At 36.2% G+C, this 17203-nt stretch overlaps 1 protein-coding gene across 4 annotated transcripts in view; it reads left to right on the top strand.

The window, feature by feature from the left end:
* The window catches only part of ANKRD28 (ankyrin repeat domain 28), a 125620-nt gene that overhangs the window by 71141 nt on the left and 37276 nt on the right, over positions 1–17203 (top strand). For all 4 annotated transcript variants that reach the window (XR_775533.1, XM_010585884.1, XM_010585883.1 and 1 more), the window contains exons 4-8: positions 6704–6774; positions 9609–9809; positions 10595–10682; positions 15175–15317; positions 16427–16639. Coding sequence is in view for 3 of the 4 variants with exons in the window: in XM_010585885.1 (XP_010584187.1) it covers positions 6704–6774; positions 9609–9809; positions 10595–10682; positions 15175–15317; positions 16427–16639 (716 nt within the window). In the remaining variant the exon portion in view is untranslated. The remainder of the gene's footprint in view (positions 1–6703; positions 6775–9608; positions 9810–10594; positions 10683–15174; positions 15318–16426; positions 16640–17203) is intronic.

The raw sequence follows: 17203 nt of genomic DNA, 5'->3' as shown, positions 1-17203 counted from the left end.
CATCTGTCTACTTTGCATAATTGCACTGACTTTAATTGTGTAAATACTTGATGGCAAACTACTGAGAAGTAGAAAAGTAAAATAATTAAATGTCCAAATTTTTGTTCTTCCCAAGAAGTCCTGATTAAAGAAAAGAAAAAAAATCAAGCCCTTCTTTCAGCTGAGTCCTGCATGTGAGCTGTTGTGGGGAGGCATCTTGCTTTCTTTATGATTTATTTATTTATATTTTAAAAGTACTGTGCAGACTATTATTGCTTTCACTGAAATCAACACACTTCATGAAAATAAACATCTGATTTATCTGTTCTCTTTTGAACAGATTTAGTTACTATATTGCATTGATACTTAAATACTAACACAACATATTTATGTTTGTTTAATCCAAAATTTTCATTGCATGGAGCTCAGCATACATGAGTGCATGGTCAAACTCAATCTTATTAAGGTTTGGCAGCCTACAAGTTTTTGTTGTGCTTTCTTCTGGGTCAGCTGGAAAATGTAAGAATCGTGCTGACGCTGGAAAACTATTGTTACAGTAATAACAGTTTTTGGAGCATAGTAAAGACCCTCCAACATTACTCCACTCTACCTGCATTTCTTTCATCTAATTCTGAAGCTATGCAAGTATTAAAAGTCCATGCAATGACAGTCACACAGCTCAGCTGTCGAAAGGCTATGGCTGCAAAAATACCAGCCACATGAAGCTCCCTTTGTTTGGATTGCAGATGTACCCACAGGCCAAAGGCATTTCACAGGGGCTCCTTTTACACTGGTTGTATCTTTTGGCTGCTTCCTCTTCTTTTGACAATGATGTTGGCTGCCATTTTTTCTTTTTTGAGCAGTCTTAACTTCCCTCTGGCAGCAGTAACAGTCAGTTGCTTGGAAGAAAGTTAGCTCTGATTCTCTTTGAAAGAGAAAATGAAGCTGACTTAGGAAAAGGTAGAAGCATTCAGTAGCTCAAGGAGTCTGAGAACCTTGTGTTGCTCTCTGAAGCTTGAGGAGGTGGTGGCTGAGATGTGGCAGAAACTATGAAGTTCTGTAAGGAAATGGACTTCTTATATTGACAAGGCAGTGAAGTTCTGGAGGATGGCTTTGACTTGATTGTGGTTTCCCTCCCTTTTGTGGCCGGTGTATTCCCATGTGTGCTTGTTTTTTTCCAACCAGTAAAAAGAAAGACTGTTGTTGAATCATTATTGTGGCTGGTCAACAGATACTCCAGTCCTGTTCCTCTCAGATTTTTTTTCACTATTCTGTAGAACCTCCACTATGCATTTAGCTTATAAATAGGAAGAAACTTTCTCTCAATAAGGTCTTAAGCATTATTTTTGCAGCAACAGTTTTCTAAGTATTCATGTTTTCAATAGGAAATTACCCTAGATTTTTATGACTGATTGCTCCAATTCATATCTCAAATCCTTTTTTACTTTACAAACTTCTTTTGTATCTCCTCCTGAATGTTCACATATTTTTCTATCTAAGGAAAAGTTTTCTTCATCTGTTCATTCCCCAGGGTAGTCTGGGAATTTCTGCTTGCCACTTTCAGTACTTCCATGGTCATCATCTCTGGATAAAAAGTGTGGGTCATTTAAAAAGGAAAAACTTCTGAACCTAGTATTAGCCCTTAGAAAAATAATTGAATAGAATCTAACTACAGTAGGACTGCTGGTTATTCTTAGTGATTTATACCTGGGATCTTTCTAATTTCTGGAAAGATCATTCCTAAAATTAGTTCAGTATACTAGTTGTCAAGACAAAATTTGTTAGCTTTTTAAAATGCAATCTGAAGATCTTTCTTACTTGTTTTACTCCTAAATAAACATTTTGGAGCTTCAAATACTGAACGTTAGGTGTCTGTATTGTGTACGTGAATAAAAACACTTCTGCTTTATTTGCTTATATTATGATATTGTTCAATTGCTAGCACATCTTGTACAGTAACAAAGGAAAATACTGCCCTTAACAGTCTAAAAATACAGACTGCAAACAGAACAGTGGAAGACAATTCAGTACTTAAGTCAGTACTGTGATCGAAGATGAAAATGTCTTGTCAGTTCTGTTGTATTTCTTTTCTGAATCTATTTCCAACTAATGACGTGTAAGTAATGTAGCTGCTGCATTCACTAGTCTTCCAAGGACATTTGCAAATAGGAAGAGTTCTGATGCAGAGATGCAGAAGAGAGTCACAGCAAAAGTTCTTATGAGGGGAACACAGAGGTGATGTGCTGAGACATGGCTGTATAGAGTTATATGGCACTTCATGGATGAACGAGGAGGTGTGTGACTGTTCCTTGCAGCATTTCCTGTCCAGTCATTAATTGCCTGTCTCTGCAAGACATGGTCGAGATGCTTGCTCTTACTCAACTGTAAGGATATTGACACCAATGAAGTACCAACTGGACTGCAGAAACATATGTCCAGGTATTGGTGGCTAATAGCACATTTAAATGTGCAATTGCCAGATATTGACTGATATAATTAAAGCTTCCAGGATCATTCTGTAAATCAGTGCATGTATCAAATTGGAAAATGTGTCTCTTGGAACATAAATTTGCTAAAAGTAAGCATCACTGAGTTTTTCAGTAGCTTCTGTACTGGGTTTATTAAATAAAACATGTCTTTCTAATTGTCAGTCTTGTGAATCCAACTTTGCAAAATGAAATGTACGATTCAGGGAGGAGGGAAGAAAAATATGTAATACTTCTTCCCTCCCCCCCTGCCTTTTTTTGTTTGTTTATTTTCGTTTTTTAGAGCAAAAATCCTGCTTTCATATTTGCCTAGATGTGTAAACTTACTAGGCTCTACTAGCAAAGTTAGTGATGAAAGGGAAGATCTTGTTTAATATTTAGGTATAGTGCACTAACATTGAAAAATTAGTTGGTTTGTTTGGAAGGTGCAATTTTAGGGAAGTGTCGTTTACATGATCAGTTCTTAAGTTGAAGCAAAGACGATGGGTATTTGCATTGCAGTATTGTATTTGGAATCTCTGGCAAGCCCCCAGATCCCTTTCCTGCAAGCTCTATGGTATTAAAAGAATTGAACTATAAGAATTTTACATTAAAAAAATGAAATATTTGAGCAGTTTTAATAAACATATTAAGACCAGGCCCCTGAAGTCTAGAAGATCCAGTGTGGTGGGGTTTTTTTTTAGTTTGTTTTTTTTGTTTTTACAGATTGGGGATTGAGGTACCCTGCACTGTGTTTTGAAAGAGCAAACTGCTGCACAACTGGCATTTGAAATGTGAGAAATGCCCTGGTTAACATGTCAACAGATTGAGCTTCACAGAGATAATAATTGCATCGGCAGTGTCGTACAGTGAATTATATGCATACATGTGTTCAAACTGTCTTTAAGCAAACCACAAAGGAAGTCATCTTTAAGCAAAAGATATTCAGTAAAGGTGTAATATATTTTCTAACATTTATTTGAAATGATCTGGAGTAGAGCTTTACTGCAGAGGATGAAGGCTGTAAACTTCCTCACAGTTGCATAGTAGGAGTATGATAGGTTTGAGGGAGCTTTAGGTCTCATGGACAGCATCTGAAGGAGGGGAGCGAGGAACAGTAACATTTTCCCAAATCATGTTCTGGAGAGTAAAGAACAGCCTAGAGGGGGATTATATCCTCAGATACAAGGCTGTTTGAAGAAGCTGTTTTATGAAACTTAAATCATTCTTGGCAGCATGTCTTCTTGGTGAAATTTAAGGGGGAAGTATCTATGTTAATTTAAAATATTATGTTAACATATCTAGAGCTATAGATCTCCTGATTCCCACATTAATAGTTCATATGCATTTTTTTTTGGTAGTACACTTATTCTGATTATTACTTTAAAACTTTGTCTTTCAATCTAACAGTTTTGGAACTCCTTTAAGAGTTGTTTGTTGTTGGGGGTAAAAATAAGCTTGGTGGTTCCTTCTTAAGTAAGTCCATTAGAGATTTAGATCTTTTGTCAAAAGTCAACTGTGGTTTTCTCCTTTGTCAGAGAATATACAAATTTTTTGTTCATTTGAACAGTTAAACTTATTTTAGTGTCTACATGTTACACTAATTTAACTATGGGATGTACTCGACCTAGGCTTTCTTGCTTCTTTAGGTGGAAGATCACTTATGGGGTGGGGAACAGATGTTGTTGTGTTGATTTTGTTCTTTTGAGAGGACCATGTTACTTTTAGATGTAGCTTCAAATTTCCTTAGGTGTTTCTTTGGCTAATGCTGATTTTCTTTCTTACCAGAAACAGCAAATGCTTTCAGATATTGTTTTCCTTTAGCCCTAGCAAGTCCGATTAACTTAACAACTAGGAAAACCTTTTGTACAGTATCTTTTTGAATTTATTCCTGCCCTCTTCTGATGCAATTTTTAGGCTGTGTGTTAAAGTACCAGAAATGTCGGTGAACGACTTAGCTGAACCCACAAACAGGGCTTGGACTCCAAGCACGTTTTCACTAGAGCTTAGGTAACTGCTACTTACTTGGAGTGGAAATGTGCATTTCTCCCCTTTGGCTGGGCATGGAGCTTCTCCTGTCTTGGGCATCATCACCTGGGTGGATCTGACCTAACATCAAATCTGCAAATGCGTTTTCCTGAGGAAAATCAGGATGGTGATTAGTGACCTAGTAACTCCCTTAGTTCCTTTAAACCACTTCAAAGACATTTGTATCCTAAGATTAGAAAGAGAAGTCAGTTAGACTTTGAAAATCTTCATTCCTTATTTGTTGGCTGTAGATGTGAAGTCAGGTGGAGCTTGGATTACCAAGCTTTTGTCTCATCTGCTAAAAACAAGGTGTGGCTAACAATAACCTGGAAGACAGTCAAGAATTATAGATATATCTGAAATATATTGATGTCATTCTCACTGATCATTCAGGTTATTGTCTTTTGGGAAGGATTACCAAAAATCCTAAGACATTTCTGGTGACTTTTAGAATCCTCGAATTCTTTTTTTTTGAGTTCTGTGCAGAATTTGATACAGTACATTATGTTATGGTACATGATATGGTGCAGCAGTACACTACATCCTTATGATGGTTGACAAAAGCAGATATTTATGGTAAGATTACGTCTCAAATTTTTGTTAGATTGTGAGGGCTTTTTTCAAATGGACTTGAACTTTCTTCCTATTCCTTCAAACTTATTTTTCAAAAACTTTTGAACTTGGAAAATAGGATGACACCTAAGGCTTCTGAAATTTGGATAAGAAAAGAGGAAAATCCCTGAAATTGTAGCCAGCAATCAGATGTCAGGCTTTGTCCGGTGCTTGGAAGACCTAGGGTCAAAGTGGGAATTTGGATCCAGCATCAGCTTCCATGTTGTGTTCTTAAGCCTGAAAAGGATGGATTGACTAGAAACTAATTAACTCAGAGAATTGTCAAATAAATCTTTGGTTTGCTTATCATAATCAACCACAATTTTGTACAGACTGCTAAGTTTCTTGGTCAGGTTGTTCAGCTGGACTGGGAGAGACTTCTTTGCTGGTGTGGGTCTGGGAGACTTGGATCAAAACACTCTTGTCTCTCAGCTGAGTATCCTGACCCGCAGCCTGTTTGACATTTTGTGTCTTACTGGCCTTTTATGCTTTTCTGTTCTTTGCATAGAAAAAATTAAAGTTGCTTCTGACATAACAATATTACTTTAGCCTGAGAAGTTAAGCTCTGACCATGTAGCATTAATACTACTGTGTGATATCATATATTGCTCTTTGAACACTTTCCAACAGTATTTCCAAACTATTTTTTCAAAAACATAACATTTTGTCTAAGCTATCATATCTCTGTAAAATCTTAGCAGTTTTCAAATAAAGATGGCTAAATTTCCACTCAAGGTATAAAAAACCTATAAGGTTATATATGTGTGTATATCTATACACACATATATGAATGTATACATATGTGTGTGTATATATCAGTAAGAAATTAAATAATTAAGCTTAATCATTAAGTTTTCTTCTTTGTTGAAGTTTACTGGAAGTTAGAATGTAGTTCAGTTGTTTCCTTCAGGAAAAAAAAAAATTCCCAAATCCTTCTTTCCTTTTATTATTAAGAAAAAAATTAAAATCCAAACCCAGGCTTGTGTCCCTTATAGAAGTTTGTGTGACCTTTTTTTCTTGGGGTGGGGACAGCTGTTTCTCAGGTATGCTTTTAGAAGCAGAGAGGTGTGGTTGTTGCAGTCTAGCTCATGAAGGGAGGTCCTGAAATGGGCTAGGTGACCTGGTGGAGTAGGGAAGATTCATTCCCAAATTCCCAGTAGAAGAAGCAGCATCTTCTATACACCTATGCATCAGACTCACCAACCACAAGGAAACTGGAGGCATGGGGCATAAATGTAGCCTCTTCCTCTACTTTAATAGAGAATTTCAACTGTAGTGGGGAAGTGAGATTTTTGTTGCTGAATGAAGGCAAGGACTCAGTCTTTCTTACCCAATAGTATTTTATGTGCCTTTGGAAGTGCAGAGGATTATAAAGGATTACCTAGTGTAAAAAGATGAGTACGCTTTGATGGAAGAGCATTATGGGTGCAGTGTTAAAAGACTTTCTTCAAAGGGTGGACTTCAGCTGGAGGAAAGACTCCTTTCCATTTTTGGCTTCATGCTGTATTAATGAGCCTAGAAATAAGTATCTTCCAATAGTTCTTTCTCTGTAGTTGAAAATATGTAAGTCTTTCTGTAAATATGTTATAAATTTCTGTTATTCTTATTTTTTGTTACAGGAGCTAGAGTTAATGCCAAAGACAGCAAATGGTTGACTCCTTTACACAGAGCTGTGGCATCTTGTAGTGAGGTATGCTTTTTTTTTTTGACTGCGTTGTGTTAAAATAAGACATCTCAAATTACCTTCTGTTCTTTGTTTGGTTTTTACAAAGTGAAACTATTCCAAAAGTTTGGAATTGCAGAACATTTTTGCAACAGTTTGTTTAACCTGTTGAGAGTATGTGTATATATATCACATGCCTGAGTAGGGAGAAAGGGGGAAAACTGTAAACTTCCAGTTCTCAGCCTTGCTCTCTGCTGTTTACCCAGCAGAGGATTCTGCATGCAGTGTTCTCAAGTCCAGCTTACTTCTCTTAAGGTAACCAGAAGGGTTCAGCATGAGGGAAGTAGAGATGAACTAGGATTTAGTACAGCTTTTACAGCATAATCTTTGCATTTCTTCATTTTTTTTACAGGCTTGTCTGTTCAGGCATTGAAGAAATAAATGGTTCTATAAAGCCTGCAAACATCTTTCTTTTAAAAAGCAATTAATGACTAATGATAGTATTGAAAATCACTTTTAAAGTTATAAATGAAATACATAGAAAGTTTTTTGAAGTCTACCAGTTACACAGTTGTGAAAATATAGCAATGTAAGAAATTACTTTGTTATTCTTCCTCTATTGTTGATGTCCTAATAAAAATTTTAAATGCCTGTAGAAGATCAAAACAAACAGAGAAATGCTGAGCTTGTTCTGTGGAAGAGTTTATGCAAAACTATCTCCTTTGAGATCCTGGGTCAAATCACTGCGCATTTCGTTATATCTCAAAAAATAAAGGTTTTTTAAAGATTCTGTGTAAATTTTTGTTTGAGAAGATGCAGTTGAGTATTTTGGTTTTGGCAAGCATTGAACTTCAAGTATTTGATCCGTGAACTATCTAAACAAGTCTTGTTTCAGTTTTTGCTTTTGAATTCCCTGGATAAATTCCAATATTCCATCACTAGCATTAATAGCTAAGTTACATGGAGATTTAAAACAGTGTTTGAAAACGAATCTTCGAAGGTGCCTTATTCTCAAACGCTGTGTGTTCTTCTTGAGGTATTTTTAGGCTGCTGCTTTGGGAGCTGACCAGAGCACCAAATGCTGCATTCTTCAGAGCTGAGGGATAGCAAAAGCATCTTGTATCAGTAATGCTTGCAGGCAGGAGTGCTGCAGACAAACTGGACCTAAATGATAACTTCAAGAAATACAACCATGGTCATATGTTTTTTAATGTGGAATATTTTAAACAAAATACTAACCAGAGGTGAACAGCACATGTAAACCTATCAGACTATTTACTCAAAAGGTAATGATAGGCTCTCGTCAGAATTTTCTATTTATAAGTACAATAAGTTATAGGAGCCCACATACATGGTTGGTATGTGTAGGCACTGTTTTCCAGCTGACAGACATACGTGGGCTTTGTGCACTAGATGAAAAAAAGCTGTAATGAAAAAACTCTTGATACTGATTTCAGTAAAACATCTGTACTTGCTCTTGAAGCAAGGACAGCTGTAATTAAACAAGGACATTGAAACATGCAAAATAGCTGGAATTATGGATTTAGCTGTCAACTGCAGAAGTTCAAGCAACTTCATGTCAAGACGGTCACACCCCAGGCCTTTGTATTTGTGTGCCTGGTGTACTTTGGGGGGGGGGAGAAACCCTAAGCAGATTCAGTAATTCTTGAAATTAATTAATGCATATGTATGTGCATAAAAATGCAAGCTGCATTCTTTTTATACTGGTACTATGGTGCTTCCTTCTACAAGAGGGGTAATAGCGGTTCTAAAATTTCCTTGTTCTGATTATGGTTTTTCTTAATATTTGGTTCAAAAAAGGCAAAAGTTCAAAATATTGATTAGATTTTTAAAGTACTAAATCTGCTTAAGTTTCTTAGAGAATAGAAGAGCCATTCCATTTCTCATTTAAATTACAAGCCTGTGATGCAGTATTTTCACCTTTATGTTTGTTCCTATTTTCTTCTTTATTGACAATAGAAGAAATTTGAACATTTTAAATAAAATTTATTGTAATAAATAGAATCAAGTGTTACTTAGCATTTTGCTCATAGCTGAGAATAATACCTAGCTATGGTACCATAGTGTAATTCAAAATTTCCAATAACTACTTGTGGTAACATGTTTTAAGTTCAAAGTGCCAACCATTTATTTGTGTGCTCAGTATTTGAGTTGGAAGAAGTCACTGAAAGCAATTAGTGAATTGTGGGAAGGTCACAGAGTTGATGTAAAATGCAGTATTCATCTTCATGTTGATATCACCAACAGATTTTTTTTTTATGCATTCCAATTGTGTGCACATATTTTAATGGGATTTGTTTATCTTGCTGTAAGAATTATGATCTTATTTGTCAAATTTTCACAGCTTGTACTTTTAACAAAAGGAAATGAATAATCTTTTTGTGAGATGGAATTCAGTGCAACATTTTGAAACGGTTTTCAGGAGTTTTGCAACAGTATATGTTGAAACTTTTTGTGACCGTGCTCTGTTTTATCTGTAGTTCTTTAGATGTACATTTAATAAGGTGTTCTTCTCTTTGCCATTTCTAGACTGTGACAGTTCAAAAATTTTGCTTGGCAAATTCATGAAAATGCATTCTAAGTTCATAGTACTTCACTAATCCTTAGCAATGGAAGAAATCTTAAGGAGGTTTATTGAGCTTTGGAAACTAGTTGTGATGACAAAACAAGCTAGCCGGCTTAAGGATCTGGATAAAAGAGCTGGAAATGGTTGATTCAGTTGAAAAGAACAAATTGTAAATAGTTCTATTCCATTATACTGTCCTTGGATTTAAGGCTGACGTTTCAAATCTTTACTAATTGGCTTGTTTGTTTGTTGGGGTTTTTTTAAATGCTTTCAGGATGCTGTTCAGGTGTTGTTAAAGCATTCAGCGGATGTCAATGCTCGTGATAAAAACTGGCAGACACCCCTACATATAGCAGCTGCAAACAAAGCTGTGAAATGTGCTGAAGCTTTGGTGCCTCTCCTAAGCAATGTAAATGTGTCTGATCGAGCAGGCAGAACTGCATTGCATCACGCAGCCTTCAGTGGACATGTTGAGGTAAGAGTTATTTTTCTTAGCTTGTTTCCCACTCATTGTTCTGCCCCTCACATTTCTGATGTTTAGTTTCTCAGTTTAAAATCACGTTTCCCCCATCCCTTCAAAAAATCCCAACCCCTATTTTGTATTTGTATTTGTCTTTTGTATGCATCTGTGTACAGAATGGTTGTAGAAAATACATGTTACATCATTCAGTTGGAAGGTTATTACGCATTCACCTTTCTTAAGATAGAAGCAAATTTGGCTAAGTTAAGTGGAGTTAAACTAGTAACAGATAAATTTAAAATGGAAAAAAGAAGATATTTTTCTGTTCAGTAGATAGTGAACATGTGGAATGTGTTGTCACTGAAATGTGGAGGAAATACATGTAATACACTCTAACTCAGTAGTTTTCAAGCCCTGAAAAACAACCACTGAGAAATGCCCATTGTAATTGTGGATAGATAATTGGAGACAAATTGGCAATAGGCTTGCTTTTAGTGATTGCCTTTAGTGATTGCCTTTAGTGAATCCCTTAGATTTCAAACATTCCACAGCTTTGCCATATTTAGCTGGGAGATGTTTTTGGTGACATAGAGTTTTGTGTTCCTTACAGTCACTTCATTATTGCTGCCAAGGTGGGCAGCCAGTTTTTTCAAGCTTATGGAATATTCAAAAACCCCACCACATTTAAAACGTTTGAAAATGCATATATTTTTGTGTTCTCGTATGATTTTCTTTTGTCTAACTTTAAGCAGAGTTTTCCATTGTGAATAGAGGATTTCTTTTCTTTCTGTTTATCTCAGATGGTCAGCTTACTGTTGTCTAGAGGGGCCAATATTAATGCATTTGACAAGAAAGACAGACGAGCTATACATTGGGCAGCATATATGGGTATGTATGTATTTCAGTTGATTACTATTGTGGTAGTAAAAAAAAAAATTGCCTTATGTTTAGTTTTTTTATATATTTCTAGGAAAAATACTTACATTGTAAGCATTGAGGTTATCTGTGTGTCTGCCAGAAAACCATTAAAAGTATACTTCACATTGCCTTGTAAACCTGTGTTTGTGGTGACAAAAATCAATTTGTTGGAAAAATTAAGGTAAGTAATTTTGTTCTTTAAAAAGAAGGAACTATGTTCCTCAGTCAGCAGGAGTCTAATCACGGGTGAAAACTTTTGCAATAATGCTAAATAGAAAGTAAGTAGTTAATACAAGGCACACCTGAAACAGATGATCATTGCACCAACCTTGGGGATTGTATTTTAAAAGAAGACTATTTCATCTCTAAAACCCCAAATTCTTGCCTTGCCATTCTTACTCCAGGAGTGGATAATTATTGTTGTCATGTTATTGATCAAGGCACTGGCAGTACTGTCAGAGTTGTGTACTTCATTGCCTTTTATCAGATGTTCATTTTATTAAGTGGTAGGAATTGTTTTCTTCAGCACAGCTATTATAAATAGTAGAGCTTTGTATCTCAAGCTTCATTTAAAATATGAGCAATATAAACCATTGGAAGGTGAATCACAGAAAATGCAGATTAAGAGTTCTAGGCTGACACTGGCAAAGTCTCTTAGCTTTGGCTAACCACTTTGTTTCCAAGTAATTCACATGCAACTGCAGGTTGTATTTGTCATTGCAGAATATCTTGTACCTGTTCAGAAGCCAAAAAACATCATGCCTCTTTTAACTTCAGAAAATGTCTAAAAATGCCCTTGAACACATGCAATGTGTGTTGTATATGACAGTGAAGAATTAGGTTTTAGTTATCAATTTCAGGAAGAAGCCAATTGAGATGATTCCATGGTCTTGATTGTTACTCAGTATTTTAGCTTATTGCTTCATAATTCTACCCAGCCAAGGAAGAATAATAAAAGCAGTAGCATCAGTATTGTATAAGTCTGCATGCCTTGGAATTTCTTTGGAGGTGTAATGGGAAAATAAGACTTCATTGTGTGTAGTTTTTTGTTCCTGTTATGTTTCAGTGATCTTCATCTTCCTAAATTTTAAATTCTCCAGAAAATACATATCTATATGCCTAAGGTACCATCTTACAAAACTTAAGGAGAAGAACAGTTAGGAAAAGAACATGGTCCTATTATTTATGGCAGCTTTTGGGTTTTTTTCAGAGGTGATCTAAAGATGTGAATGTTTTTGTTCCCGTTATAATTGGAAAATGCTACTTGGAATGACTGTCTCAGTGAAAACCTTTATATATGGGGTTTATAAAGGAGCACCTTGTATTTTTGACAAACATTTAGGTTAATGTACAGGGAGAGTAATTTCTATACTGCCCCTTCCCCGAGTAAAACAAACTAACTTTACTTTATCTGATATCAAACCAAAAAATAAACACACATAAACTAGGAAATTAATGGACTTATTACGCTGACATCTCTAAGTCTAGGATAACTCTGCCCTGGAGGTCTGCTCTTAGGCAAAATGGCACTCAATATGCAGTTTGGTGTTAATGCTTATTATTATGAATGAGAGAATTAATTATAAATAGTCATAATGCTGTGCACTGTGTATGCAGGGGGGGTGGTTCTTAAAAACAGACTGAAGGTTGCTAATTAAACATATTTCTCATCTGGGATTCTGTGGCATTGAGTATCTTACACAACTGCTTTGGAGTTATTACATTTATCAAGCAATGTTTCCTAGTCTTGCCAGGAAAGAGCAAATGGAAACAGTAATTTAAAAGTGGAAATAACGTTGTAAACTTACATACTGAGCAAAAGAAAAGAGCAATAGCATGTGGGACAGTACATGTTTAAATATAGTTGCCTTACTGAGGGTTTTGGCGATTGATAATGAGTTGTTCGTTCTGATCTTTACAAATGCAAAACCACACGTTTACAAAATTGGGCTTGTTTAACATCTTAGCGGTTGTAAAAGTGATCTTCTCGTGAACACCTGGGTTCACACAAAAGTGGAATTACTAACTATTGTCTTTGCACAACTCTGTGTTTCAGGCCAGTTTCACATTAGTCTTATGTCCCTGACAGTACAGGTCTGAAATAATGTGATAGCAATGTAAAATAAGGCTGTGAAAACCATATGTGAAATGCTAAAAAGAACAACAGAACCCTGTTGAGCTGTCTTCAGAGGAAAAGACTTGAATGTGCCCATGAATTATGAAGTGATCATCATAGCATTAATACTCCAACTTACAATTTGAAGCTGTATGATATTGCACATCAAGTACTGATACCAGTACTTGAAACCAAGAAGTTAAAGAACAATCTTCATTACTGATCCAATGTTCTTTGTAATATTTTGTATTAGGATTTTGTAATCTACTTACATATGCAAAGCAATGTCTGTCATAGGATGTCCAACCACCTTACTCAAGGTGATTATTTGCAAAATTTTGTTGAATGAAACTTGTGCATGAGATGGCAGAGATCTGACAAGCATCAGTGAGAGGACAGAGGTTTTCTGCCTTGTGCTCACCTAGATGAGAGAAAAATCTAGTGTTTCTCAGATATGCTATATTTATTCCAATTTTAGTCGGTGCTATTTCGTAGGCTATTAACAAGAAATTGTTAATGAACAGTTCTTGGGTGGGAAAATTGTAATTTATCTGATGGCAATCAACCTAAATATTCTTGCAGACAATAGAGTAGAAAAAGCTTTTGAAAGTCTTCAAACAAGGAAAAAAAACCCTGTGACATTCTCTCTCACAATGTAGAGCCATTTTACACTGCTCCAATTGTTTGAAGAAAGCCTTAAAGCTTTTCCACCATATAAAACTGACCGTAGAATAAAAAAGAAGTTATGCTTTTCGTCAGTCTACTATAAATAACTTTCTAGGGTTATATCCATTGTTTCTCTTCCTTCCTGCGTTTCACCCAGCTCCTTTGCTGTCCAGCTGTAATGCTGTGACTAAAATGGACTTTCATTCTTGCATGCTAGCATCGCACTCATAAGTGTATCAGGATGTCTCCTCAGTGCTGCCCACTTGAAGTATCTAGCTCTTCTGATTGAGTGTCTTCCACAGATTGCTGCTCGCGTTTTCAATGCAGGTCAGGGATTTTGGGGTTTTTTTTTCTTCTCTTTAAAGTTTTTTCTGCCACTGTTCTGCTCAGCGTCTCTCTTCCTTTCACTGTTTTCAGTATCTTCTGTAGTTCTGTCTCTTATACAGGGCTTGTTTTCATTCTTGTCCCCGTTACATTTGGGTCAGAAGATTAGTATCATGTTTAAATTTCTCTTTCTCTTCTTTCCTACAATACTGCAGTAATTCAGAATTGAAATGTTGCAGCACTTCACATTGCATTGGTAAACTCTATGTTTCTGATTGGTATAGCTAGGTGAAATGCCGTTGTATGTTGTTGGGCATGCAGCTTAAAATAGGTATCATGGTGACTGAATATTTATCAAAATAGCTTTGTCTGTATTCCTTTGGGTAGGTGCTTCCTATTCAAACTTTTGCAAATTCTCTTAGTCATTGAAAAAACAAAGACCTTCACTTTTTATGAAGAATCCCACATCTGTCTGTATGGGTCAGTTACAAAGGAAAAGCACTAAATGTATCATGGTCTGTTTAACTCAAGTGTGCTCCTTTATTCTGCAGACTTTGTCATGATTATTCATGTGTTTTCAGTGATTGACTTGTTTTGCAGTTAAATTAACAACTGAGCAAATATGGCAGATTTTTTTTTTTGGTTACCCCATTTTCATAGCATTTTTCTTAGTGCGCAGCGTCACAATTGCATGCAAGCTAGTGGGGGAGCGTGTGGACATGGTGAAGGGGAAAGCTGGTTGCCCTTTGCAGCAGCAGCGCGGTGTTGGGGCCCCTGGCCCGGCCACAAAGCTGGCAGTGAGAGCAACTGCCTGCTACTGCACGGTGGGCTCCTTGCCCTCCCTTCCCTTTTCCACCCTCTTACCTGGAACTTCCCCCAGGTCGTCCCTTCCCCATGATCCCACTTGACTCTTACTCTCTGCCTGGTGACTTAGGAGAATAGTTGATGCTTTCAAAAGGCTACGGTTCCTCAGAGGCCTGAGTCAGTTTAGAAAATAGAGCTTTGCTAAATCCTGTATGATTTGGGTCAACATTTTAAAGACTTTGCAAGTAAAGGAAGTTGGATTGGGGGGGGGGGGCGGGGGGCGGGTTTTTTTTTTTTTAAAAATAGAATATTATCTTCTGAAGGCCTTAAAAACTTTAATGGATGCATTTGCAGTTGAGGTGAAGGTGGAATACTGACAGTCACATTCTCTCTCAAGTTGTTAACAGAAATTTGCAGTAAATGTTTAATAATTACAAAGTTATTTCACCTCTCTAGTTCTCAAGTCTTCCCAAAAAATCCTTCTGTGTAAGGAGAAACTTGTGCTGGTTAATATAAAATGCAGCTTCATTCTTTTTGTCTTTATTCTTTTAGGTCATATTGAAGTTGTGAAATTACTCGTGGCTCATGGAGCTGAAGTGACATGCAAAGACAAGAAATCATATACACCCTTACATGCTGCAGCATCCAGTGGGATGATCAGTGTAGTCAAATATCTTCTGGATCTTGGAGTTGATGTAAGGAAGAATAAAAGTGATGCTTCTTTTTTTTTTATCGTTTGAAATGCTCTTGTCAGTGTTGTACCACACTGTTTATTTAGGGGCAGGTTTTGAGATAGTGAAAATAGTATTTCCAAAGGTCTTCATTCACGTGGTTTTTTAGTTATAAAACCTCATTCCCCCAAGTAACTTAAAAGCCTTGCAGATTTTGCACAATTATTTGGAAATAAATTTGTATTTAGTAGTTTTTTCGTTCGTTTGGTATTTCTTACCCTTAGTTCATTGAACTGGAACTCAGGAAATAGGAATTCCGTTCCTAGCTTTGCCACACAATCCTTTTTGAACAGCAGGAAATTAAACTCTTTTGCTTCGCTTATTTGTAAAATATAGACGTTGCTGACTTTCTTACACCACAGAAGTTTTAGGAAATACTAAAAATTGTGAGAAACTTCAATACTACAGTAAGGAAGGCCATATTAATGCTGAAATGCAAAATAAATTAAAGGGCTGTATAGTACCTGCATGTAGAAAGTGTGTTAACAACAAACTGAAACTGTGTAAGAATTCTACATTGTGCATCACATTATAGTCTTACAAGGCTGGAGAATGCTGCCAAAGTTCTATCCTGAGAAGTAGATCAGAATTCAGTATCATGTGTGCACAACAACAAATTCTATTTCTATATGTCCTCCCTCACATCCCCCCCCAAAAGTCCCTCTGACCTCTTGTTTTTAATGGAAACCCACAAATGCTGTTGAAAAACAACAGAGGTCCATGCTGTGCTTAGTCTGTAGTGTCTGTGCAAATTGCCATTCTTGGCATTTTTTTCTATGTGTGTGTTCTGTGAAGTTGCATATTGCATCCAGGAAACTAGTGTGGAGACAATTGGGGGAGGTTGTCTCACTTGTAAAGCAATCATACTCTTCCCTAGTACATACTTCTCGATCAAAGTACTACATCCAGAACTTGCTTTTAATTTCTGGTTTTGAAGATTTCCAAAACATAATGAAGAAGTTGTTTCATGATATGAGATTTTAATTTGTCATAATTAAATGCTGCAGTAATTACAGGTTTTTACCTGTAATTTTTGCCTACTAACTAATCTTGGGGTTTTTTTTCTCTGATAGATGAATGAACCAAATGCCTATGGAAATACTCCTCTTCATGTAGCTTGCTACAACGGACAAGATGTTGTAGTGAATGAACTCATAGACTGCGGTGCTAATGTAAATCAAATGAATGAGAAGGGTTTTACACCTTTGCACTTCGCTGCTGCATCAACACATGGAGCATTGTGTTTAGAGCTTTTGGTCTGTAATGGAGCAGATGTAAATATGAAGGTAGGTGAATCCAAAGCCATCCATTCACTCTTAAAGATGCAGTATGTGTTTATCAGAGGTAATTTTTCAAAATCATTGTTATGATAATGTTTAAAAGTTCCCACTGATTGATGGAGTACTTCTGTGAAAAGTACTATAGAAAAAATGAGTCAGTATGTTGCTTCAGGGAACTTGATCTGAATCTGAAAACATCAATGGGATGTAGTAAATAGCCCAAAAGGATAAAGAAAGATGACAATACTTTCTGGTCAATCTTGTTTATATTTATATGTCAGAATTCCACATAATTTGTCTTCCCTAGTCTATCCATGTGAGTAAAGCAAATCATATGGAAAAATGCAAAAGAACATGTTTTTCATAGAAATAAGCAGCATTAATGAAATCAAGGATATTTCAGAGAAATGTGTATGAACAGGCTAATTGATGCAGCAGTTGAGCTGATAATGTAAGATCCTAAAATCTAATTAATAAGGGAGAGTTGTGAAGGGTGTATTAAAAATACAAAGGTAAGTAGATTAGGCCAATGGAAAGTCTTAAACTGCTGGTTTTTTAATTACTCCAGCA

Source organism: Haliaeetus leucocephalus, unplaced genomic scaffold, assembly GCF_000737465.1.
Source record: "Haliaeetus leucocephalus isolate CR32 unplaced genomic scaffold, Haliaeetus_leucocephalus-4.0 Scaffold135, whole genome shotgun sequence".
Classification (NCBI taxonomy): Eukaryota; Metazoa; Chordata; class Aves; order Accipitriformes; family Accipitridae; genus Haliaeetus; species Haliaeetus leucocephalus.
Note: the sequence above shows the minus strand (reverse complement) of the source record. Positions and strands in the feature narration are given on the sequence as shown.